Source organism: Eupeodes corollae, chromosome 1 (assembly GCF_945859685.1).
Source record: "Eupeodes corollae chromosome 1, idEupCoro1.1, whole genome shotgun sequence".
Lineage (NCBI taxonomy): Eukaryota > Metazoa > Arthropoda > Insecta > Diptera > Syrphidae > Eupeodes > Eupeodes corollae.
Genome location: NC_079147.1, coordinates 214554468 through 214582357, shown reverse-complemented (window position 1 = coordinate 214582357; position 27890 = coordinate 214554468). Strand labels below are relative to the sequence as shown.

The window sequence follows — 27890 nt, the reverse complement described above, 5'->3', positions numbered from 1 at the left end:
GTTTCACTTTTGAACATAAAAGTATCAGCTGTTGGGAAAAATGAATTTCCGTCCGTAAAATAGAAAAATGCATTTTTAGAGAAAAATAAATGCGTAATTACACTTTTTTCCTCAAAACAAAAATCTGTGTGATTTCCAATCGATCGGTATATATTTTCATTTCTAATCAAAGGAAAACACCGTCAAATATCGATTCAAAAATGTTTCCGGATCGATTTCAATGAAAGCTTAACTGCCGCCTTTCTAGTTTTGTTACAATTAGTTAAAATTTTGCGAGCCCAGTTCGTCAGCGAATTAATTGCATCGAATTAATAGCAACGATTTTTCTCGCTTCTTTAATCTTCGACACTCGTTAAAGATTACTTATTTGTGCTGTCTCAAGAAGTTTTTTTTTGTATAATTTAAACTTTTACTTAAAATATTAAATACAATTTTTTTAAATATTTTTGTTTTTTATTTTTATTTATTTATATTTACACACGACTTCTAGATGAATTATGAAAATGCACTAATGACGGTACCTGTATCTGAACCTCTTGACTGTTTTGTAACGGTAACCATCATCAGCAAGAACAGCTGATTCTTCGACTGGAGCAACTGGAGCTTCAGCGGTAATTGGAGCTTCAACTGGGGGCAAGTATTCGTTGGATGGGAGTTCGTTTACATCACGACGGTGACGGTACCTGATCCTCCTGACAGTCTTGTAACGGTAACCATCATCAGCAAGGACAGCTGAGTCTTGGATTGGAGCAACAGCTTCAATTGGTGCTTCAGCAGTGATTGGAGCTTCAACTGGGGGCAAGTATTCGTTGGATGGGAGTTCGTTCACATCACGACGGTGACGGTACCTGATCCTCCTGACAGTCTTGTAACGGTAACCATCATCAGCAAGGACAGCTGAGTCTTGGATTGGAGCAACAGCTTCAATTGGTGCTTCAGCAGTGATTGGAGCTTCAACTGGGGGCAAGTATTCGTTGGATGGGAGTTCGTTCACATCACGACGGTGACGGTACCTGATCCTCCTGACAGTCTTGTAACGGTAACCATCATCGGCAAGGACAGCTGAGTCTTGGATTGGAGCAACAGCTTCAATTGGTGCTTCAACAGCTTCAACTGGGGGCAAGTATTCGTTGGATGGGAGTTCGTTTACATCACGACGGTGACGGTACCTGATCCTTCTGACAGTCTTGTAACGGTAACCATCATCGGCAAGGACAGCTGAGTCTTGGATTGGAGCGGCAGCTTCAATTGGTGCTTCAACAGTGATTGGAGCTTCAACTGGGGGCAAGTATTCGTTGGATGGGAGTTCGTTCACATCACGACGGTGACGGTACCTGATCCTCCTGACAGTCTTGTAACGGTAACCATCATCAGCAAGAACAGCTGAGTCTTGGATTGGAGCGGCAGCTTCAATTGGTGCTTCAACAGTTATTGGAGCTTCAACTGGGGGCAAGTATTCGTTGGATGGGAGTTCGTTCACATCACGACGGTGACGGTACCTGATCCTCCTGACAGTCTTGTAACGGTAACCATCATCAGCAAGAACAGCTGAATCTTGGATTGGAGCGGCAGCTTCAATTGGTGCTTCAACAGTGATTGGAGCTTCAACTGGGGGCAAGTATTCGTTGGATGGGAGTTCGTTCACATCACGACGGTGACGGTACCTGATCCTCCTGACAGTCTTGTAACGGTAACCGTCATCAGCAAGAACAGCTGAGTCTTGGATTGGAGCAGCAGCTTCAATTGGGGCTTCAGCAGTGATTGGAGCAGCGTCAACTGGGGGCAAGTATTCGTTGGATGGGAGTTCGTTTACATCACGACGGTGACGGTACCTGATCCTCCTGACAGTCTTGTAACGGTAACCATCATCGGCAAGGACAGCTGAGTCTTGGATTGGAGCAGCAGCTTCAATTGGTGCTTCAGCAGTAATTGGAGCTTCAACTGGAGGCAAGTATTCGTTGGATGGGAGTTCGTTCACATCACGACGGTGACGGTACCTGATTCTCTTTTGGGTCTTGTAACGGTATCCGTCATCGGCCAAAAAACTGGTCTCTGAAAGAGTTTGCAGATCTAGAGGGCTTACTGCAAAAGCATCCTCTAAAGGAGGCAAGTATTCGTTTGAGGGTAAGGCAGCATAAGCTGTGGCAATAACTGCCAATCCAACAAGTAAAAGTTTCTAAAATAAGAAAAAATTATACGATTATTAGAAAAATAATCCAATTTTTGTGTAAATCCTTTTTCTAAGTTTCTGTTTCTGTTTTTTACGACTATAATAGTCCTTTTTTGAAACTCACCATCGCTTTATCTGTTGATCACTCTTCTAGGAACAGCGAGAAACGATTGATGATCTTACTAAACAAAGTGTGCTTATTTATACATCAAACTTCTAAATTTCTAGCCAATCGTTGATGAATTAAAATTTAGGTATACACTTCAATAAAATTCTAAACTCTAGCAATTCATGAATATATTAAAATTTTAATCAATTATACTTAAAGCAAAGCATAGATGGGAATCTTGTAAGAAACAACAACGAGATTCCCGACAGAAATTTAAATCTTCACCTTTCATTCTTGATGCCGACGACGACAATCTCAATACGTTTCAAATCCATTAGTTTATTTTAAAATCAGTTCTTGTTAATATTGTATGTGTACCATTAAGTAGGAAGGTGTATAGTGTATAGAGGCAACGGCGAAGTGAATGGCGTGTGTGAGAAAGCATATGCGCGTGTGATGATCAATCGGAACTAATAATGTTGATATAAAAATTGGTCATATTTGTAAATCTAAACTTAAATAATGCTATAAATACAACATAAAAAACATTATTTGTTTAGGATCAGTTGTGAAAAAGTTGATACATCAACAGTCAAAATCTACTATTATACTCTTTAGGAGAAAAAAATAGGCGTGCTTTATTTCTAACAAGATCCGATATTATATTGTTCAGAATTCCGCAATTATAAATATTATGCAAGATGTTGCTAATTTAATTATGAATGGACTTCTATTGATGTTTGGTGAATTAAGGGTGGTTTTTAAAAGCATCAGATTTTGACAGCCACACTATGTTGAACTGTCACTTAGTATACTTGTATATTTTTTTGATCATAATTTATTAACTATGGAATATGAATTTAAATTCTGTGAGCTCATAATTCATGATTGATTCATAATTAACTAATTATGCATGTTGCTTGTGAATGAATTTTTTTTTTAAAACACAAGTGAATAATTAGCATACGACTGTTAGTTTGTTTTTGTTTTTTTATGAGTTTGAAACTCGTGCTTTAGAGATTTGGGCCTTAATTATGAATAGCGAATCGAAAGCATATGCATTCATATATTCCTTATTTTTGATATAAACATATTAATGGGAGTCACAAAACAATGATTTCAAAAATTTTTATTTCGCTTTTTTCTTGCTCGATCAACTTATGGGCGTTGTTAAGCTTATAGCCCTATTATAGTAGCTATCAACTATCAACAGGATACGTCATACATGACAATATTTTTGATGCATTGATGGCTATCAGCTATAAATTTTGTTGATGAACTGTGAATTTTATCATTATTATTGTGAATGATTTTTGACATACTTGGTATTACGGATATCAAAAAATAGATACACATCAATTTTCATATCTACCACAAATTCTTTGTTGATACGTCTCAAATACTTTTTAATTTAAAAAAATAATTTTGAAAAGTAGATACTTTTTTTTCATTCTCTTCATAGAATAAAATATAAAGAAACAGCGATTTGTATGCACTTAATTTTCAAAATTACTTTTTACTGACGATGTTTAATTCGGTTGCTATAAGTATATTTTCGCATGCAAACAAAAAACTTATGTTTCAGGTTTTTCAAAGGCAAAACACAAATTTAGGGAATTATGAATTCGACGGAATTGTTTTTTGAAGGGAGTAATGATGAAGTTAACGTGATTCTTTCAACCCAATGGTTTTGGACGAACACATGTAATAAGATACTTTTATTAAATTCCTGCATTGGCTGATGTAACTTCATTGGAGATTTATTTAAAACTTCAGGCTTTCCAAACAAGGCTTCCTGGAGGTGTTAAACGGTATTGGGAAAAACTTAAACTGATCAAAAGTAAGCAATCCATTCCAAATGTATTAAAACTAGCTGCGCTTTTAAAATTTTTTGCTGAAGGAAGTTACCAACTGAGCGTAGGAAACATTGCTTACTATTCTGCTCTTAAATACAAAAATATCACATAAAGAAACGAAGTATTTTTTTATAAGAGCAACTACATTATCGCATAAAGAATTTTTCCTTTAGTGACCAAAAAAACAACAAGTCAAACAAGTCGGTCTAAAGTTATCATTTGATACCCATAATACCAACTTATCAAATAGTAATTAATATAAATTATCGACTATATCAAATAATAAAACAACTTGTGTCAATCATCAAGAGTGCTCAATATTTTTTAACGAAATTCTTGAAAATGACAGTCCAACGTAAATTAATTTTGACATAGTGCAGTTGTTTTTGTTTATACAAATAAAAGACCAATGGTAGAGATTGTAGTTTCCGTGGCTTGGTAGGTTGAGCGTATTAAACTTAGAGTAACTTTCATTGATGATGATTATTATTGTTAAGTGTTATCGATTTACAAAGAGATTAAGAATTGTCCGAAATTTTGCATCTTTCACGGCAGTCGATCATTACCTGTGTTTTTTGGCATTCTATAAGTAGTATAGTAGAAAATTCCCAAGAAAACCCATCGGCAGTAGCCAGATTTGTGTGAATAATAATAAAAAAAAAATCAAACAAAAGAAAGTTTTATGAAAATCAAAAGTTAAAATAACTTCAGAAAAAAAAACTAATTAAAACTAATAAAAAAAACAGTTTTCAAGAAGAAATGGTAAGAAAACATCTGGAAATTGAGATTCTATCAAAAAAGTTAATTTAACAACTACAGCTTTGACATAAAATAAAAACTTTAAGAAGAGGGTTTGTTCGTAGACTATTACACAACAGATAATCAATTATGGTCTGTTTATTTGCATGTTTGTGTACAAAAATGTATTATTGTGTTTTAATCAAATTAAAAAAAATTTTACATGGAGTAGCATTATTCTTATATAGTGCTGAACTATTCGGTTCCTAATTGTTTAACACGAATCAAACTATCTCACTTGCACTTCATAAGAAACATCGCAACACCATTTGCATTTTAGAAAGTGCTGTCAAACTTATTCATTTTTAAATCTTTTTGGGCGGTGGAAACACCAAAAAGATTTATTTAATCTAAGCTGAGATAAACCTTTGGTGAAAACATAGCAAAACTTAATTATCTTTTCTATTGTTTTCTCTTGAAAATAAGCCCAGTTAGTCAAATTTCATTAACAAAACTAAATAATATCAACAGCCAATGGAATGATGGTTAGTGCGTTGGACTGTCATGCTAGAGGTCTTGGGTTCGATCCCTGCCTATGCCATCTAAAGTCTTTTCACGGGTACTGCCTCTTGCGAGGAATTGACAAATTCTCCAAGAGTAACAACTGTCATGAAAAAGTGCTTTCTCAAAATTAGCCGTTCGGAGTCGGCATATAAACTGTAGGTCCCCTCCATTCCTGACAACATTACTCGCACACAGGAATGGTTGAGAGTTGTAAGTCACTAGGCCCTGGTTCACAACGGACTGTTGCGCCACCCAATAGTAATAGTATAGTATAGCCAATGGAAAACACATGATTCCAAATGCACAACTACTCAACGAACACATCCACTGAGATACGAATGCAATATCAATCGTACCAACATTTAAGAACGAAATCACATAAGATCCATTCTACTCGTATAAATGTCAAAAACCCATCCATAGTAAGATTTTACTTTAACTTTTATCGGTAGTATTCATACTGCGGATATTGTTTTTGTTATTCGTGTAAAATCCTAGTATACTATTGATAGATTTTCCAATAAAACACGAGTATTATCGTATGCAAATTTCATACCACGATTAACGCAAATACTTGGTTTTCATTGCCTGACGACTCAATACGACGCATATATTCATATTGTACTGAATTATGAGAAATGCATTCCTATAGATGCCCAAAAATCATAACCGTCGTCGAAGGTTTATCAATGAATTTCCGCATATCAATGTCTATTCAAAATTAAGATGGGTTAAACAGGCTTTTGTCCGAGTATTAATAACCACCACAACTTTATAGTGAAATGCAAAACAGATGCTATCTGCCTGAAACCCCTTCACTTTCAGAATAGCTTTTTTTATTTATATTTAATACATTTTATTCAAAAAATAAAACTAGATTTATCAAGAAAATAATATAGTTGACAACAAGTGCCCTCATGTGAGTTTCTTGACACTCAAAAAACGCCCAAGGTTGTCTAAAAAAGGTAAATAAAATGACATCAAGTTTCAAGTTCACGGGAACCTTCTCTTCCTCTACTAAAAAAGAAACTATCTTTTTTTTATATAAATTAATATGTAAATGTATCTGATGTATCTTATTTTTTTATTTTAATCACGCAATTCGATTTTAATCATATTCAGGACTTTTTTTCATAATTAAATTTGGAGTTCTTATCGTTTTGAGCTCATCTAAAGTCTTCACGTGTATAATTAATGTTCTAGATAATATGCAAAGTTAGTTTTTAGAACTAATCAAAATAATTTTATGTTATTTCTTGATTTTATGATTGATTAAATTTTAAATTGGCTAAATTATATAATATGCAGATAAAACAAAAGCCTGTGGCTTTAAACAATGAACGTATTTAAATAAATCTAGCAGTTTGGTTTTGGACCGGTAAGCATATGCAAACAAAAAATATTCATCTTCTCTTGCGTATCTAATTTAAAAGTAAAAGTAAATTTGGTTATTTCTTTAATAATTTATTATATTTTTTATTCGGAGAGCAATATGAGAGGTCATTAGCCGATTCAAGAGAACTGTATAATAATGTATTATTATCAAAGTGCAGAGGCTTTTTGCGGAGAGGGTCAAAGACTTTTGAATTTATGCAAGGATTTTATAAATTTGTGATGGTTGGAATATGTAAAAAGAAACCGTTGCCATGTGAGACGAAAACATTAAAATGGTATTCATTTTTCAATGAATCATTATCTTGATATTAATTTAACAAATACAATCAATCCAATCACTTTTGTAGGCTTTCATCACTCCAGTGCAAAAAGGTTAATCTTAAGAAACGAAGAATTTTCAATCTTGTATGTGGTTGGTTTCAAATTAATTAAATTTTATCTGCATATCAGGCGTGTTTTATTCTCCCATTCGCGTTACAACAAAAAACCATTTTAATTTCTCTAGAAATTAAATATTTTTAATTACACAAAAAGCTTTATTTATTTTGTATGTAATTGATAACATAATGGAAATGTTTAACAAAGCAAATAAAAATATTGTGGAATAATGGGTTATACATTTGCGGATTTTAAATAATAGGGCTGGAATTCAACATCTGCCAAACTAAGTTGTCAAACCATTTTTTCTTTGTCAGTTGAAAGTCTGAAATTTACAAAAATGGATCGCTTAACTATCGCACAACGCTTACAAAGGTAAAACCTACTACAAAAACGGTGATTCTGCCACGGCCACTAATCGTGCTTTAAGACAAGATTATGGTTTTCATAGTCGTAAAACTACATAAACATTTGGCAAAATTGTGAAGATATTTGAAGAGACTGGATTGGTTACAAATATTGTAAGGCCTGTGCATTAGCGTTACGCTCGTACCATTTAAAATATCGCTGCTGTAAGTGAAAGTGTTGCCGAAGACCCTCGATTCTTCGTCGTTCTCAGGAATATTTGGAATTTGGATCTATCCCTACATCCATATAAAGTCCAGCTCATACAACAACTGTACCAGCTGACCATTCAAAACCATTGAAGAGAGGCCATTACATTTACAAAATGGCACTGTTTGGTGCGCTTTTTGGTCCGGAGGTGTTATGGTCACTATGTGGTTTCAACAAGACGGTGTCACTTGCAGGAGACATTTCCTGCCCGCTTAATTTCTCCTCGTGGCCATATCAACTGGTCACTGACTTTTGTTTGTGGGGCTACGCGATAAACCGTGTTTATTCAATTAAACCTTTAAATCTTGAGCACTTAAAAAGTGAAAAGAGAAACCGTCCAATATGTGTCAAAAAGTGGTTGTCATTTAAATAATGTAGTGTCTTACACATTATGTCAACGTACAAACTTTATAATAAAAAGAAATATCATGACAAACAAAATTGTATATGTGTTTTATTTACGTTTACTTTTGAAACTGCAAAATGGGTAGTCCTGGGTTGTCATTCCGTAATTTTCAAAACGATAATCGTCAAAACGATTATCATTAACGATATCGTCAATAATTCTTCACTAAACTTTGTCACCATCGTCTCGTCTATTGTTTTCAGTATAAGATGACTGAAATGTCAAACAAAGAAGAAAAAAATCATTGTTGAACAAAATTATCGAATGACAACTCCGCTAAAAACGTCAAATAATAAAATTTAAATATGCTTCAAAATGAGCTGTTTTACTTGCTCGATCTGGATTGGATAATTGTGATACTAAAACACGTCTCCTAATGACAGATAAAAACCTATTTAGAATTTTTGGCTTGTTTTCACGCATACATACATAGAATTAACAAATAAGTTTTGTTCGCCGACGTTACGCTCCCATTGGATCAACAAATAAATCAACTATTCGCTTAATAAAGAAACGCCAAGAAACAAAGAAAGGCAAGAAAGAGAAACGTCAAAAACCATCCAAGACAATCCTGAACCCAGAACTCTGCGGGTTAAGACTTTTTAAAGTATTTCTATCTCACCTAATTTCTCTTTCGGACTTATTTGCGTCTTTCTAAAAACGTCTGAGTGTAATAACACACTAAGCTTGTATAGGCAAACAAAGATGGCTACTGATCATTTTTATCTTCATATATGTACATAGGTGTTTTTGGGCAGAAAAAAAGTAGTATTCCTTGAGTCAAATTGACGGAATTATGGGGACAATTTGAAAATGAAACAACCTCTCCAGCCTCTCCATTTGTCTTTTTTGATTTAAATGAATTAGAAGTGGAATGCTATAAAATGAAAAATGAAATCTCGTAATGAAATTTCGGTTTGGATTTGCTGCTATTTATGGTTCTTAAAATGGAGCTTTTTACAACTGACAAACGAGTTTCCATTGTTATTCATATCACAAATATAATGTAAACTTGGCGGTCACATCAAGGCCTGGTTCAACAAGAAGAACAAGATTCAAAACTCAGTCCATCCTTGTTTTGTCTATACTTCTGCTGGTAAGTTAAGTTTTTTCTAGTTTAACTTTTGCTTTTTTTGATTGGTCTTAATATTCTCTCAAAAAAAATAATTTATTCTTAATTCAAATGTATTATACATTTTGTATTATGTAAGTAGTTTAAAATCTATATCTGGTGTTGATTTTATATTAACCTTATTAAAGATTTAAATAAAAACCTTAAAGGGTTTTATAAGAATAGATACATATGTACACCTATTTTATTTGCATATTCTTTTCCTGAAGATAAGGGCTATATTCTTCCAAAAGCCATTAAGCTCCATTTGGTATTATAAATTTATGTTAATACACATAATGTAGACTATTTTTTTTATACCTACTTGTTTAATCCATAACTTCCCACAATAAAATTTTGTTAATCGATTTTTAATAGATGTAATAATATCGAGCTTATGAAAAGCTTAAAAAACAACCAGTTATTATAGTCGTCCCATCAGCTACTGATGTAATCAATCATCATAAAAGTTAATGTATGCTTAAATAATAATAATTTGAAGCACCTTCTTTAGTTTTGTTTTTAAGTAACGAAAATTTCTAAGAACCTTCCGCCCTAGATTACTTCCGCATATAAAATAACATATGCAAATTAATTTAGAATGATTTCAAGTTATGACAATTGAATAAAAATAAGATTGTAAAAATAGATAATGACGATGATGATCTGAATATTTATTCAAAGTTTTTAACAAAAACAGTAAGAAAAAAACACTGATGCTCAATCATATTTATCACAGAAAAAAGAAGAGTCAAAACAGTGAAACTTAACGACGCATTTAAGTGTTCTTCGACATTGGTTCAATTTATGTACAATTCAATGAATTATTTAATTGTATCTTCACTCCAGATCATTTTATGGATTCTTAAGAGATAAAGTGATGAGATGTCAAAATGAGTTGGCTGAAGTGAGGCCAATCCAAACTTGAGCACTGTGTTCGAAAAAACGCCAACAGCCGTCAAAGGTATCTTATGCACAGAAGTTAGTTCAATCAAGTTATTGAAACGTTAGCTTTGTTTTGACTCCTTGATCAATAGAGAACAAAACCCTTGAGTCAGTAGTCCGTTCTCTATTGCTACTAAAAACATCAATTAACAAATGTCATATCACCCTTAATTAGTATTAGTATAATTTAAATATAACTACGTCATATCCTTGATTTTTTTTCTTCAATTCTTGTTATAGTTTTAATCTATCTTGAGCTTAAAACTAGCACCAATAAACTTCCTTATGACGGTATTTATTTTAAAACGATTTGTTGATCGCAATATTAACCACATACATAGGGTGTTTTTTAGGAGGTGGTTATAACTATCAGTAAAATTTTAGTTTTTAGTTTTTGCACATGCTACAGTTTTATTTATAGCAAAACATATTATGCAATAAGATGAATCCTATATTCAAGTCCCAAAACCCAAAAAAATCCATTTCGTTTGACTGTTGGTGTTCCAATTTTTTACTGTTCCGATCACGTCATTAAAAATTTTACTAATGAAAGCAACAGTAAAAAAATTGTCTGAGGCGAGAAACCTCTAAGTGACATTTAATTTAATGACGTAAATTTACTAATCTGATTGCTATGAACGCTTATCAGTAAAACAGTTCAGATTCCTCCTCTTTCAAATTTTACTGAAAGCTATAACTGGCCCCCATAACCGTGTGTGGCCAAGAATTTAGCTTAACTATTGGGAATTTGTTTAAAAAATGATTTCGGGTATTGTTTAATCCGAATAAATTTCAGCTGAGAGGCCCAATTTGCGAGCACTTTTTGCAGCAATTGTAAGTCAGCAATAACGCACTAAATATTCCCTTTGAATGCGTCAATCGTCTCGGGATTATCTGAGTAGAGAAATGATTTAAAATAACCATACAAGAAATAGTCCAGCCGTGTTAAATCGCACGATATCAGGAGTCACTCCACAGGCCCACAACGCTAGATAATGCGCTCACCGAAAGTACGAAATTGATTGTTTCTTTGCATAGCTCAACCCAAAGCAAAATTTTGGTAAACAATTTGCACAATTTAGAAACTTTGCTCAGGACTAAGTCTGTTTTTTATTAGGCTCCAAATATGAAAGTGGGAAAATTATAGTGGAACCGCAGTCAATGCTGAGGATATGAAAGAACCACTTCTGCAGACTGTATACTGGCAACGGTGAACCGAATTTCTATGTCAGGCAGGATGATCCATTTAACATAGACGACGTCTTCCCGATTTAGACGAAGTAAAGATTACCATATTTGATGAAGTCTAACAAACCCGCTGGAGCAGATGGCTTGAATGCCGAGCTTGCACCAACTTATCAGTAAGATATGGTTCGGAAGCAAGCATGTTCGATGAATGGATCCTTAGAAATATACTTAACATACACCCACCATCTTTCATGGATTTCAAGGCCGCATATGACAGCATCTACTTCTACATGTCTAGTTTTGGTATCGTTGCTAAACTCGTCCGTTTGTGCAGGGAGACCATGGAGAATTCGTGCTGCTTTATAAAGGTCAGAAAGACCTTAACAGAACCTTTCGATGTCAAACAAGGCTTTAGACAAGGTGATGCACTGTTGAAAGAATAGTCTAGTGCTCCCATGTCAACACTAGTGGCACTATCATTAAAAATCTGTCCAATTAATAGCATATGCTGATGAAATGGGGCTTTTGTGGGAATTGAGGCAGAGGCGGCAAAAATGTTTTTAACGGTTAATGAGGGCAAAACAAAGTTCATTAAGAAATGACTTACAACATTTTTAGGTAGCTAAGGACTTCGTCTACATAGGCTCCGCTTTGAACGCAGAAAACAACACCAGCGCTGAGATCAAACGAAGAATAACTCTTGCTAACCGCTGTTTCTTTGGGCTAAAAAAGTAATTGAGTTGCAAAATCTCTTTCCAGCGACCAAAGTGTCGTTATAAAAGACACTCATTATCCCCGTCCTGCTATACGGTGCAGAAGCATGGACTATGACAAAAGCGGATTAAAGTTTTGAGAGAAAAGTTTTTCGAGTGATCTATGTTCCCATATGCATAGAAGAGGAATAATAGAGAAAATGGAACAAGAAGCTGTACTGGAGCCATCTAGGGACCGAGCTAGATGGAGAAGTTTGTTGTGTTAGGACCTAGTTTTTACAGAAATGTAAGGAAACCAAACTAATCATAAATCAAGTGACAGCTGTCAAAAAGAACAACTCCGAAAATGTATTGCCAGACTGAAATCCCCACTTCTAAAAAAACACCCGTTTAAAAAAAAGTATTTGTTTTGTATGTATTTTCGTATTTATCCATAAGATTTTCATTTTGAAAGTAGCATTACTAAACAGTTTTTTTTAATTTCAATTTCATGAATTTTAATTAGTCAATTATGTTAATAGGTTTATATATTTTGTATTTAAATGCAATAATAATCTACACTTTTTTCTGCACTTAAAATAAAACAACGCATAAAATGTCAAATCTGGATCGAAACTATTTTATTTTAAGATCGATATCATGATTCAATCATTTATAAGTCAGGTAATTAAAAAAAAACAAAACAAATTTGGAACAAGGTGCTCTATTTAAGTGAGATCAGTCTTCTCTATAATTTTGACAGACGATCATGTATTTTTATTCAAGAGTTTTCTGCACTCGAGATATGTCTGCTGTATTTAGTAAAAATTGTTAATATTTTGTGTGGTGTTCAATTTATGAAAGTTCCTACTAAATTGTTAAAAAACCAAAGTAGATGCAAAACCCAAACAAATGCTGGTTCTTAAACGTTATTCTAAATGATGATCTATGATCAAATAAATTTAAAGCGAATTTATGTTAACGTTTTGGATTAAAGAATTGCGGAAGTTCTTGAGTTTCGTAGCACTCAAAACAAGTAATTTTTCTTAAAACATGAGAACAAATTCTTAGATATCTGCATCATTTCCTTAGTTTTAGGATTTGCAATTTATGAAGAAAAAACAAAATTATACTACCATAATTATTTCCTAGTTTATTTTGCTTGTTGTTGTTGCCAACCCAAAAACAATCAAATTCAAATGAAGTGCGAGTATTTAAATATTCATCAATTTTAACCTAAGGCAGCATACGGCAGCATAATACAGATACTCTTATACCTAACCAATAACTTAATAGAAAAAGTAAAATTTATGATGACACTTTGTTCCTAAATTATGCTAATAGCTCGTGAGCACCTGGATTAATAGTTTTACGCGTCTGTTTGTTTTTATTTTTTTTATGAATTCAAATAAATTTGATTCGGATGCTTTAGATGTTTTACAAATTATACACAAAAAAAAAAATGGACAAACTTTTTGATTATCTACATGTGTACATTATTTTTCGAAAACAGGATTTGAAACGGGATGAGATATTTTGACAATCTACATATATTTAGGTTTTTATACCGGATACGGCTAAAAACAGAAATAAGCATAATTTAATAACAGTGACGAGCGTTGGTGTTTTTAAAATGCTGTCCACTTAAATTTTTTGCTTAAAAATGATTGATTATTTTAAAATCGATTTTTCAAAATAACTACCTGATTTATTCTTCTTATAACCTTTAAGCTGCATTATAATTAAATTATCTTACACTCTGCACTAGAGCGACAAGCCTCTTCCACCATTTTTATTGTTTTGACGATGATTTTTTTTAATTTCCCAGCTTTCAAATATCAAATTGTTTGTGTTTAGCATTTTATAGGCTTTTTACATCAAGTCCAAAACCCGGTTTTTCGCGAAATTATCGGTTTTCCCCTAAAACCAACATCGAACACTTAAGTTTTGCCAAACATTTTTGGTAAACCACAAGTTTTCGTAAACGACAAGTTTTATATAAAACCTAGTAGCATAATTCAAAGTTGAAATAAACAAACAAACCTTTCGAAACATTCAGCGCTCAAAATAATGTAAGCAAAACAGCTGATGACTGCTGTCAAAACAAATATTTTTTTGAAATAAATTTGATCGGCTTAATTAATATTGTTTATACAATTTCCTTAGAAAATAAGAATTATTTGCTTTTTGTTTCTTATTTAGAGAATATGGAAGGGAAAGAAAACAAAGGAAACCTTGGGGGAGCTGCAACGGCAACAAAAAAACGTAGAGAATAAAAGCCCCGGTGACCATTTGCGGCACTGGCGGATCTCGTATGATCCTCCAGAGTGTCAAACGCTCTTTATTAAGCGAGGAACCGTTATTTACTATGGCTACTGGCGTGACGATCCGAAGGACGAGGAAGACTTGCTCATAGTTAGTAATGACGTTTCCAAGAAATGCGTCTTCGACACTTTTGCTTACTACCTAGAGAAAGACTTTGCGGTCACTCCATTCAATCACAATGGTTTGGGAGATATGAGAAAGGCAATAGGTTCATTTGTGGAGGAGAATAAGTATGAAAGAAAATCTCTGGTGGAGGCTAAGTCGCAGCGGGCTAGGAAAATGTGTGCCTAAACATTCCACAATGTGGGAATCGTTGTTTCAGTGAGCTATCGCCCGTTGATGGACAGCGATGCCAAAATCAAAAAGATCCTCAGAGCTTTAGACAAGCCAGGCAAGCCCTCAAACGAAGAAACCAAAGAGATAGTCATGGAGAAATTGCAAACCATATCATAACAGCTTCAGTGATCGCTCTGGATGAGTGTGATTTTGGTACGAATCTGGAACTAGGAAGTGACTTTTTCTGCTCCGGCCATAAGGAGATAAACGGAATCGTTCAGAATCTTCTCAACCCCCCTATAGCTGCTTACATGGCCACAATATATGGCGATTCTGAAGGGACATTTGGCCACCTGAAACAACAGTCATAAGCTCAGTATTTTGGATTGAATTTGTTGTGAAAGAAGAATAAAATGTTTTAAATAAGATGAATTTTTATTGTAACAGTTTTGTTTGTTGTTGATTCTATGACATATTTTCTAGACAATTAGCTTCTCCTTAGCGGTTGAAGTGAACAAAGAGGATAGCTGTAGCCAAGCGAGCTTGTAGTTCTTGTTGGTTCATGCCGTGACCCCATTCCACCCATCCCCAGAACTTCAGTTCAAATTCTTTTTCGATGGTCTTGTCTGCGCTGATATGCTGCTTTATGACACAACAGAAAAGGATTATCGCTTTAAGGGTGTCGACGGCAAAGACAAATCCCTAGGAGAATGTTTGCACTTCAAGAATTTTCAAAAAATTTAATCTTGAGAGAATGCATACCATATAGAATAACTTCACTGTGTAAAAGGAAGTACTTGGATATTTTCATTTTATGCGCATCCGAACGTTTTTTAAACCACTCAATGACGAGATCCCAATCCCATTCGTTCTTTTGGAGCTCGTATAGATCATTATTCTGCTGAAAATCAACTTCATAAGTACGTCCATAAGGCTAAAGTTTGTATCTTGCATTTCCAGATCCTTTAGTTTATTGCAGAGTATACCGAAAGTTCTGCGGCTCATTGTGAAATGTTTTTTGCATCAATACAAAATTTGACAACAGGTGTTTAACAAATCTAAATGTCAAATGAAAATGTGTAAATGTTCGGTGTGAACGATTTTCGGGTTTTCGAAAACTTTTTACCGAAAACCCGGTTTTGGGTTTGGTGTGAAAAAGGTTATTACTCCTTTAACTCTGTTATTTTATTCTGAGCTCGCAGAGCGCGCTCTGAACATGTTCAGAACTAAAAAAGAAACACTAATTTGAAGCTCAGAACTATCAGAGCTCAAAAAGAAACACAATTGTTTTTTTGACAGTTCGAGTTCGGCTCTGAACTAAAAAGAAAACGAAATAAGTTATTCGCTGGTTGCCCGCAACTTCGATCAACTTAAAGTTTCCAGCAACTAAGGTACAAAATAGGCCCCAGGCCTAAGTTGCCAAACTATCACATCATCTGTCACTCTTTCAAAGTTTAATTTTTCATTTGACATATTGTTGAGATAAACCATAAGGACTCCAGTAAAACTGTCACATTCGATGCTTGAAATGATCTTGAGTAGTTTCCTTTATGTATTAATATTGAGAAATTTATATTGAAAATACGAGAAGATACGTACGAATATTAAATGAACCATCTGTTCTGGAACAGGTGTTCCATTTTATTTATAAATAAATCACCCTTCAAGACTAATGATTTAATTGCTCGTTGTTATACCGGTTACACTTCTATTTTGTTTAAAGCACATTTTCGATAAATTTACCCTATGATATATGTATTTAAGTTTCCAAAAGAAATTAATTGAATAAATGATTTAAGAGAATAAACATAAAATCTAGATAAAGTTGTCTAATCTATTGCTATACAGGTTTTGGCCATCGTTTTCATAGTCGTTGTTATTAGGTGTTTATTATTATATCTAATGATTAAGTGAAGGCATCTGTCAATGTCTTTTTTAATTTCATTGTTATATTCGTTAGGATTATTAATATCTAGATGGTCTTCGAAAATAGAAATGCTCATAATTTTATTAGAAATATTTGTTTGGATATATTTTGTTTTTCTTTTTTTACAGCTTGTTAAGGATCCTGTTTATTTTCAATTTAAAGCAGAGTACTTATTATCGATTTGGCAGTTATCAGGGATAATGTTTTTGTATATGACAACTTCAAATACTTTGACTTCAATAAATGAATTAGGTGGTGCAACAGTCCATTGAGAACTAGCCCTTACAACTCTTAACCATTCCTGTGTGCGAGTAAGGTAATCAGGAATGGAGGGGACCTACAGTTTTATGCCGAATCCCAACGGCTAATTTAAGAAAGCGCTTTTCATGACAAAAATTACTCTTAAAGGATTTGTCAATTCCTCGCAAGAGGCAGTACCCGTACTTTTTTTTTATTAAGGTGGCCCAGGCAGGGATTGAACCCAAGACCTTTCGTGTGGTAGCCCTACACCCTCTTTTTTGTTAATTCATTTTTATTAATTCAATCTTAAACCTTTCTTAAAGCTAGACAAAAATATAATACCTTTTTTTAAAGTACTCGTAAGTTCAGCAGTGAATAGAGTACCGGTGGTTTATAGTATGCGCTTCGGATAAATTACTATATTTTCTACCTCATCTTAAGCACAGCTCATTGCAGAGAATAACCAAATCAAATGGTATAATTAATGGCATTTTTAAAATATTAAAAAAATAAACAACACAAATCTACAGGATGACCGGAAAAGAGTGTTAAGTCAGTTTCGAGATTTGATTTGGTTTGAGAAGTTAAGCATTACCTTCAAATGTTGTCCATTGTTATTTTTTCTTAAAGACCAAGTATTGGTTTTGTGAGAAAAAATTGAGTACATTTTAAAATGTAGTGTGTATGAAATGTGATTCTCACTGTATCGGAACACCTTTTAAGTGGTGAAAACCTATATAAGTAATTTTAAAAATTTCCAAACTATTCTCGGCAGTAAAAAAAGCTGTAATTTCGCGTTTAGCTTAAGTCTTCGAGATCCAAGTACTACCAATAATGGTCAAGATCAAGATACCTGCCTTAAACCTAATACAATAAATTTGCCGATTCAAATGCTCTCATTAATAATTATCAACTTTTAGGTCAATTCGTTGTTTTAAGATGTCTTCAATATGAAACTGTATTCGCAAAAATCAGATACCTAATAAAAATCTACATAAATTGTTGAATGAATCACTTATTCGCGATGTTTTTTAAACACATCATTATTCATTTTTTATTTTAGAGCAAACATTTTTGTTTAACTAGCTTCAACTCAGCCTACACTTAGGATATTTTTGCATAAATTGTATTTTGAACCAATTAATGGCATTGATGTTGAGAACTGTAGGTATAAATACGATGTTTGTTAAGAATGAAGTATCATTCGATCGCTTGCTCTATTCAAGCGATTAAAACATAAATAAAATGGTAATTATAATTATGCTTTTGTGCATTCCTTCTAGATAATCATATAAAAAAAGGATTCAAAACTCGATTTATAACTTATACTTTTCTTACGTTTTGTTTTATAGAAATTTTTCGTTATCGCATTCGCCATTTTGGCAACAGTTTGTGGGGAATACTCTAATGAGTATCAAATTCCTCAAGATGCTGGCCTTTCTGTAGAGGAAATCGCTTACCAAGCTCCTGCCAATGAATACTTGGCCCCAGAAGCACAGATTACTTCAGGAGTTCTCGCCGATGATGGATACCGTTACAAAACCGTGCGCAAGTTGCGCCACCGTCAACGTCGTGATGTCAGTGAACTCATCCAATACTTGCCTCCTACTCAAGAAATCGCTTATGAAGCTCCATCCAACGAATACTTAGCACCAATCGCTCCCATCGCCCCAGAAGCACAAATTGCTTCAGGAGTTCTTGCTGATGATGGATACCGTTACAAGACCATTCGCAAGCTGCGCCACCGTCAACGTCGTGATGTCAGTGAACTCACCCAATACTTGCCTCCTAGTCAAGAAATCGCATACGAAGCTCCATCCAACGAATACTTGGCACCAATCTCCCAAGAAGTACAAATTTCTTCAGGAGTTCTTGCCGATGATGGATACCGTTACAAGACCGTTCGCAAGTTGCGCCACCGTCAACGTCGTGATGTCAGTGAAATCACCCAATACTTGCCTCCTAGTCAAGAAATCGCATACGAAGCTCCATCAAACGAATACTTGGCACCTATCTCCGAAGAAGTACAAATTTCTTCTGGAGTCCTTGCCGATGATGGATACCGTTACAAAACCGTCCGCAAGTTGCGCCACCGTCAACGTCGTGATGTCAGTGAACTCACCCAATACTTGCCCCCTGCTCAAGAAATCGCATACGAAGCTCCATCCAACGAATACTTGGCACCAATCTCCCAAGAAGTACAAATTTCTTCAGGAGTTCTTGCCGATGATGGATACCGTTACAAGACCGTTCGCAAGTTGCGCCACCGTCAACGTCGTGATGTCAGTGAACTCACCCAATACTTGCCTCCTAGTCAAGAAATCGCATACGAAGCTCCATCAAACGAATACTTGGCACCAATTGCTCCTATTGCTTCAGGAGTTCTTGCCGATGATGGATACCGTTACAAGACAGTTCGCCGTTCACGTCATCGTCGTGATGTCAGCGAATTGGCTTCAGCTCAATACCTGCCTCCTGTTCAAGAACAAATACCCCAAACTCCAATTGTTTCAATTGCCCCTGTTGCCGATATTCCAGTTCTAAACAACGAATATTTGGTTCCCGTTGAACAAAATCAGAACATTTTGGCCGATGATGGATACCATTATAAGACTGTCAGACGGTTTAAGATTCGCCGTCATTAGAATAAGTGTTGATCCAAAAAAAAAAAGAAAAATCGTGGTACCTTATGATAGTAGGTGTCTAAATGAAAATAAACAAAAAACTGTTAAAATAATTAAAACGATTGTTTGCTTAAGATTATAGTTGTTATAAAAGTGAGTCAACTGCTACTCCTATTTTTAACAGTGTCTTTATTAATATATGTTACACACACACACTAAAGGGAGTATGAATATATCGTAAGAACAGTGATGACGTCTTTCTATAGTACTATCAGTGTAGGTTTTTATGGGGTCGACACCTAACGGCTACGGTGACGCCAGCTATTACAGTTTTGAATGCATACATTTTGAATGCAGAAGTTCTGATGCCATTTTGAGGCTACGGCGAACGTAGAAAATCAGATACATGATAATACTTTTTATTTCATATACAAAGATGACGTTAGGAAAATAGAGGAAAATGTGTAAAAAGATACCGATGTTTGCAGAAATTATCAATAGTTAATTCATTAAATCAAATATTGAAACTTAGCTGAAGTGTAAACTATTCCCGAGAAACAGATTGACAGATTGAATGTAACAGCGGCTGCCATTTTTTATAACAAATGTATTTTAATCATTCAATACAGATTAGAATAGCAACAGCAACATTGTTGACTGTTTTTTCCCTACGATATGCAGGGGCACCACACTTACCACTTATCTAGCTAGCTTTCATTGAAAAAAATTTCCTTATTGAAATCCACCGACAAATCTTTACTGACCGAAATCTGTCATAGGAATTGTGTGAAATCGGAACACAAATCATTGGAACGATTCGTTTCACAATTGAAGATATGGTATCAGATGTTCAGGAAAATGAATTTAAGTCCGGAAAATAAAATATACATACATATATGTAACTGGTCCCTTAGTCCGATGTTACACGACATATGTATTAAATACACAGTTCTTCCTTATTAAGTTTAGAAGTTTCATCTTTGTATAAAAATAGGTAGGTCTTATATACAAAGATTGTGCATTATTTGACAGTTGATCTTTTATTTTGCTTCGTGTTTCGGTGTGTGGTTTAGCAAATAAGAAAAATAACAAAAATTTAACCTGGTAATGATATTACTAAGAACTTATTACTTTGACTGTTAATGGATGGTTGAGCCTTTTTCAACATAAATTCTTTTTTGAGGTGTTAACTTACCGAAAAACAAAAACTAAATATAGGAAATGTGAAAAACGAGAAAAAGAGAAGTAGAAAGAGAAACGTCAAAATTATGCCCGGAATATTTGGCGAGTTTATTTCTAAAATAAAGGACGAAATATTACAACACAATTCACTATTAATTTACATCTACCAATCAAATAAGCTCTTCATTTCATTTCTTCCTTTTTGACCTGTTCGAATTTAATTTCAGATTTCTGACAGAAAAAGTAAGAAATTTGTATGAGAAATTTTGTTTATATACATAAATATCTGAGAATACGGAAATCTTTAAGATATTAAAGATATTAACTGGCCGATTCAAGGCTTACAGCTGGACAACTGGACATTTGTTTGCACCTGTCAAATTAAATTTCAAAATACTATGAATCGAAGAAAGAAATTACAGAGGTCGAAATGTAACATAAATCATGCCCAGGGTATGCAGCCTATTAGTCATGTTTTCGCAACCGGGTAAGTTTGAATAATTGATCTTTGGTTCATCTTCAAGTGAGTTAATTAGCCATTCTTTATTTCTTTTTTTAGTCCAACAATCTCAATTTAAAGATTTCAAAAAGTATTTCAACAATGGTCCAAGAAGTAATTTGGTACTAAATTAAAATCGGTGAATTTGACAATAGATGAAGCTTAAAACTAAATTTTCTAAAACTGATTTATCTGAAAAATCATTCATATGAAATCCTATTTGATTCTACTTACATATCGTCGCTTTTCTGGCAAAGTGGCACAAGTCAAAATTGGACGATTTTCAGGAAATCCATTTAAAGTTTTTTGAAACGAAAAAAAATTACTGTCGTTCTTAACAAAAACAAAACCCAAAAGTTGTATACATGGAAAGAAAGGATTTTTTTTTTGCTTTCTGATGGTACACTCAAATTTACAAAAAACAAATTATTTAAGAAACTTGATTCCGACTTAAGACGTTTTGAGAAAAATTAGACATAGTTTTTTCAATATTTTTTTCCAGAGTGCAGGAAAAAGTGCCGTTTTGTTACTAAGGATAAAAGAAAAACAAAATATTTTTTCTCAATTTTATTATATAAGAATAATAAAAGTTTAACAAAAGGAAATAACATGAAAAATATAAATCTTTTAGTTACATTTCAAAGAATCATAAAAGTCTTTGTAAAATAACGGAATTTGTTTTTTTTTAAAAAGGTTAAGCAAACCTTCCTTTTTTTTTGACGAAATTCCTAAATTATAGTTTTCCAATGGCATCAATACTAGATTTTTTATTGGCTCCATTGACCTGGTGTTTTTTCTTAATGAAATTTTGTTAAAAGTATCATCAAAATATGAAACTTTTACAAAAAAGTCTCCAGGCGATTTTTTTTTAAACATCATTATCTTTATATCACCTACTTTGATTTTCTCCTTTCTATCATTTATAGAATAATTCGATCCCATGTCTTCAGATAATTTTTTAAAATTATAAAAGGATGAATGATCCATTTCGTGTACTTTAAATGGAGCTCCAGTCTTCTTCGCAGTTCTTATAAGTGTTATATATTGCTCTGGAACATAGATTGGAGCTGATTTTAGTGATCTCTTTACGTTGCGCTCTATTACTGAATGAGCAGAATCACCCTCATTTTGGGAATGACCTTTGATAAAAAATTTATGAGTTATACTTTTAAGTTTTGGCAAAACCTGGACAGCGTAAGCATATAAGGCCATCATAAATTTATTTTTCTGCTGCCCACAACAATTATCGCTATAAAAAACGACATCAATTTCGGTGTTTGCTTTGTCGTTCAATTCCCTGAGGCACTTGAAAACGCACGTACAAATTTCGTTAGCTCCTCTTCCTGCTTGACCTTCATGCCAAACAAAACAATCAACTTCGTTGGTGCCAAGCTGACAAATAGTAAAATTAAAAACGTTGAGCTTAGAGACATAATAAAATATTCCCGAATCTCCTTTCGGGCACTGGAGCACAGACTGGAGATCATACACTAAAACGATTAATTGATCACTTACAGAATCTTTATCACGGGTCTTTTCTTCTCTAGATAAAGTTTTCTCTTGTAAGTGTTTTTCATACTTTTCTTTCATATCTTGTTTGTCTGTAGCGTTTTCATAGGCAACGCAGTCCTCACACTGGTCCTTCTTGGGGTTGTGGAAAGATATATTATAATCCTTTTTGAATATTCGATAGTATGCCATATATTTGGCAAAAGGAACGTTTTTCTCTTTGCATTGTTCGACGTAGTTTCTGTGGAGTTCGGAAATAGTTTTGCCTCCATCGATGTACTCCCTGGAAGAATTTGCCCTGCAGAAATGACTGGGCATTCGAGGGATTGAATCAATGTGTTCTTTTATCCCATTTTCAGTGTCAATATCAAATTTATTTTTGGGAATGTGCTTTCCTCTTTTGTCGCTTTCAACTATATTTGAAACATTTAAGTCTTTCTTTTCCAGTACAGTTCTTATAGGTCTTTGAGTTATACCAAGTGTGGACATAAAGTAGATTTTGCATACCCTTATCCGGGTGTTATCGACGTTAAAATAAAAGGCGTTATTCTGACCTCGTTTTTTTCTTGTACTGGGTTCTCCTGAGTCTCGAATATACCTGTACTTAGGCTTAATCTCAACCATAGAACCAGCCAGAAAGTTTCTCTGCTTCTCGATACAACCCAAAGCCCAGTATCTTTCAAAAATAATTTTTCTTTTTTCTTCACTTATCTTGGAAGAACAACTCAGTCGACAATTACAAACTGGGCCTATGCTCCGCTTAGGTACAATTTTCTTACCTTTGGTAGCGACATACGATTGTCCTAAGTTTCGCAGAGTCTTAGCTATTGCTCTCTTTGAAATTTGTTTGTTACCTCTTTTTTTACCTTTTTTTAGCTCTTCATCTTGTGGGTTTTTTTCTATTTCTTCGACTTGGGGAGCTATATTTTCTTGGTCGATGGTTGGGCAAAAAGTTGGGTCTTTTTCAATATCATCGGAGGAAAAGTCCTTTTCTGAAGAACGCGATGACGATGATGATGACGATGATGATGACGATGATGATGACGATGATGAAGATGAGTCTGAAGTATCCATCGGAACAGCGAATGAAGGAAATACTTCATGGTGTGATGAGACATTGGGTCCACCAGGTTCAAAATCCTTGTGTTCAGAACTCGAAGGTTCATTTAATTCTTTGAATTGACTTTCATTTCCAGTAATTGTAACATTCTACAAAAAAAAACTCATTTTAGCTTTTTCTTAAAGCTAAATTAATTTATTATGCACTTACTTCTGAGTTTTGGGGACAAGTTATATGCAAAGGATCAGCTTCGAAATTGCTTGATATCATAAATAATTTTGTATCTGTAGTAATTGTTTCGTTACTATTTCTTGCTAGTTTGACGAGGAGTTCTGATCGGCTCAGTGATTTTCTGCAATAAGAAAGCAGATAAAAAAGATTGCAGTTTTCTGCTTTTGTCAGTTTTTTTCAATGAAAATTGTCACTTTTGCGATCTCAAGAAAATAAAAACGAGCAAAATCAAACATCATTTTATAAGGTAAACTGGCATAATCGAAGAAAAACGATTTTTTTTTATGTAAATTCAATAAATATTTGGACATAAAAGAGAAATGACATTATTCGATTAAAAAGTTAGTAAATAAACATTGCAAATATTAAGCGGTATAACGACATAACACAGAAGTGACAATTTGAAGAAAAAATAATGGATCCTTTTAAAAAGATTTTATGTCATAAGAAAAAAGTGTCAGATTTTTTTAAATTTCTCAAGAAGAATCTCGAATTTTTTTTAGGTAAAAACGTACTAATTCAAAAAAAAACGAATTGACACAAAAATCTTACCTGTTTGCTTCTTTGTTCTGCGACATCTTTTGGATTATGACGTTTCGTAGAAAAACTTACAACCATTCGCTCCGGCGATAAAGAAGAAACTAAAGAAATGACATTTATGCTGAAAATATTACAGGGATGTTTGTGAAAATCAACAACGACACTTTTTCACTACGCGGAAAATACAAGAAGTAGAATAATGCCGATTACACAGAAATGTATAGAATTTTTTTGTGATTATTTTTGCGTTAGTTTCTTAAAAACGTCACTTTTCGACTTATGCCCGTTTGCCAGAAAAGCGACGATATGTATTTCCAAATAAAAGGACGGATATTTTTTTTTTAGATTCTTAGGAGGAAAGATAAAGTGTTTTTCAGTTTTTAAATTAAATATAACACAATTTTTGTTTTTAAATATTTTCGGTTTTTATTATAATTTTAAAGGTACACTGGTTCTCATTTTTGGATCTGCTTTAGATTTAATGACGGCGAATCTTGAATCGCCTTACAGTCTTGTAACGGTATCCATCATCAGCCAAAATGTTTTCATTTTGCTCAAGTGGTGCCAAGTATTCGTTGCTTATGACTGGAATATCGGCAACAGGGGCAATTGAAACAACTGGAGTTTGAGGTATTTGTTCTTGAACAGGAGGCAGGTATTGAGCTGAAGCCAATTCGCTGACATCACGACGATGACGTGAACGGCGAACTGTCTTGTAACGGTATCCATCATCGGCAAGAACTCCTGAAGCAATAGGAGCAATTGGTGCCAAGTATTCGTTTGATGGAGCTTCGTATGCGATTTCTTGACTAGGAGGCAAGTATTGGGTGAGTTCACTGACATCACGACGTTGACGGTGGCGCAACTTGCGGACGGTCTTGTAACGGTATCCATCATCGGCAAGGACTCCAGAAGAAATTTGTACTTCTTGGGAGATTGGTGCCAAGTATTCGTTGGATGGAGCTTCGTATGCGATTTCTTGAGCAGGGGGCAAGTATTGGGTAAGTTCACTGACATCACGACGTTGACGGTGGCGCAACTTGCGGACGGTCTTGTAACGGTATCCATCATCGGCAAGGACTCCAGAAGAAATTTGTACTTCCTCGGAGATTGGTGCCAAGTATTCGTTGGATGGAGCTTCGTATGCGATTTCTTGAGCAGGGGGCAAGTATTGGGTGAGTTCACTGACATCACGACGTTGACGATGGCGCAATTTGCGAACGGTCTTGTAACGGTATCCATCATCGGCAAGAACTCCTGAAGCAATTTGTGCTTCTGGGGCGATGGGAGCGATTGGTGCTAAGTATTCGTTGGATGGAGCTTCATATGCGATTTCTTGAGCAGGGGGTAAGTATTGGGTGAGTTCACTGACATCACGACGTTGACGGTGGCGCAATTTGCGGACGGTCTTGTAACGGTATCCATCATCGGCAAGAACTCCTGAAGCAATTTGTGCTTCTGGGGCGATGGGAGCGATTGGTGCCAAGTATTCGTTGGATGGAGCTTCATAAGCGATTTCTTGAGTAGGAGGCAAGTATTGGGTGAGTTCGCTGACATCACGACGATGACGGGCACGGAAACGTTTCACTGTCCTGTAACGGTATCCATCGTCAACTACTTGACTAGAAGAAGGATTCAGAGTCTCAATTTCTTCAAGAACTGCCAGGCTGTCCTGTGGAACGTCATACTCGCTAGAGTATTCTCCGTAAGCTGTTGCCAATAAGGCTAATCCAATAAGAAACAGTTTCTATAAGAAATAAATGAGAAGATTAGGTTAATCCCTTGTCAGCCATTGTCCTCTTTGAAAATATGTTATAAGGTTCTTAATTACCATCTCGCTTAATTGTTTAATCACTTGAATAGAGCAAGCGATCGAATGATGTTAAATTGCTTACAATCTATTGTATTTATACAATTCTTGATATCACACCTTTTTGTGGTCAATGTCATCATTTAGTTCAAAATAAAAACAAACAAAAACCAACAAAATATAAATGTAAGGCTAAAACTCTCTAAGTAAATTAAATCAAGATGAGCATAAACTATCAGAGCATCAATAGGCTAATATACATTTACTTCCTGCAATAATACCATTTTAAATAATGTGCGTGTTGCCGTTCATGAATATTTGTATCTGGGTTTAGAGAATAAAAGACAACCGAATTAATTCAAATCAGATGAACTTAATATTAATTTCAATAAAGAACAGATAAACGATAAATAGTTTTAAATTCAGAGCATAATGAAATGATTAAGTGTTTTTAATTAGTGGAAGGTATAGGTCTAGTCAAACGAATTGATCTATGAAAATGTCCCACACAAGAATGGTTAAATTAATTATTTGAATTTTTGATCAAAATTATATAACAGCTGGAAGGTGTTGCCTTCATACTCGAATATTGCTGACGTAATGGTCAGATTTTTAACATGGGATGAATAATTTTTATTTGCCACGCTTTTTGCCAATTAAGACAATTTTTATTTCAACGAATTACTTATTTTTCATTAACACCTCGTTAGGAGTTTAAAAAAAATCAAGCGTGTTTATTGTGCTGATTAGAAAGATCTTCAAAATCTGAAGATTTTCTTTAAAAAAAATGAAGGAAAGAAGCATCTGTTAAGTTGATTTTGAAATGATTTCTTATGGTCAATGAATGTGTTTCGAAAAGTCTTTTAAATTCTTCCGAAGATTTCTTTAATCCTTCCTTAAATTAACCGATATTCTTCACATTTAAACAATAATGCATAGTTTTGAGTTAAAATTTGGAAAGAAATAAATGGATACTTTGAGCAATATATTTTATTGTACATACGAGTACTATGTGCTCAAATAAATAAATAAATTGCGTCGCGCAACAGTCCGTTCAAAACGAGGGTCTAGTGACTTACAACTCTCAACCATTCCTGTTTGCGAGTTCTGTTGTCTGGATAAAAGGGACCTACAGTTTTAAGCCGAATCGGAACGGCTAATTTGAGAAAGCACTTTCCATGACAAGAATTACTCTTGGAGAATTTGTCAATTCCTCGCAAAAGGCACTACCCGTGAAAAATATCGAATCTAAGACTTGACAGTTCAACACACTGACCATCATGCCACGGGCACTACAGTGCTTAATTGCATTTAAATCAGTTCTTATCTATTATGTCGGTTACAGAATTCGACATATGAGTAGCAAGTTTTTTTCATTTATATGATAGAAATGCCAAAATTGACATTTTACTTCTACTCAGCCTACTTATCGTGTGTGTGAATAATTAGATTCTGCAGTCTGATGACTTTTTCTGTTGCTAAAATTTTCCGCAGAGAGAA

The 27890-nt window shown here is 34.3% G+C and overlaps 2 protein-coding genes across 2 annotated transcripts; one reads left to right on the top strand and one right to left on the bottom strand.

Moving 5' to 3' along the window:
• Positions 1-431: 431 nt before the first annotated feature.
• LOC129939033 (nuclear pore complex-interacting protein family member B4-like) lies at positions 432-26542 on the bottom strand. Its single transcript, XM_056046894.1, has 4 exons — positions 26412-26542; positions 25067-26327; positions 7807-7824; positions 432-2151 (listed from the first exon to the last, which is right to left on the bottom strand). Exons 1-4 carry the CDS (start codon positions 26412-26414, stop codon positions 509-511), a joined length of 2925 nt encoding a protein of 974 aa, XP_055902869.1. The 5' UTR covers positions 26415-26542; the 3' UTR covers positions 432-508.
• On the top strand, positions 18052-19592 carry LOC129939031 (nuclear pore complex-interacting protein family member B13-like). The gene is made up of 2 exons (XM_056046892.1): positions 18052-18183; positions 18288-19592. Exons 1-2 carry the CDS (start codon positions 18181-18183, stop codon positions 19578-19580), a joined length of 1296 nt encoding a protein of 431 aa, XP_055902867.1. The 5' UTR covers positions 18052-18180; the 3' UTR covers positions 19581-19592.
• Positions 26543-27890: the final 1348 nt, after the last annotated feature.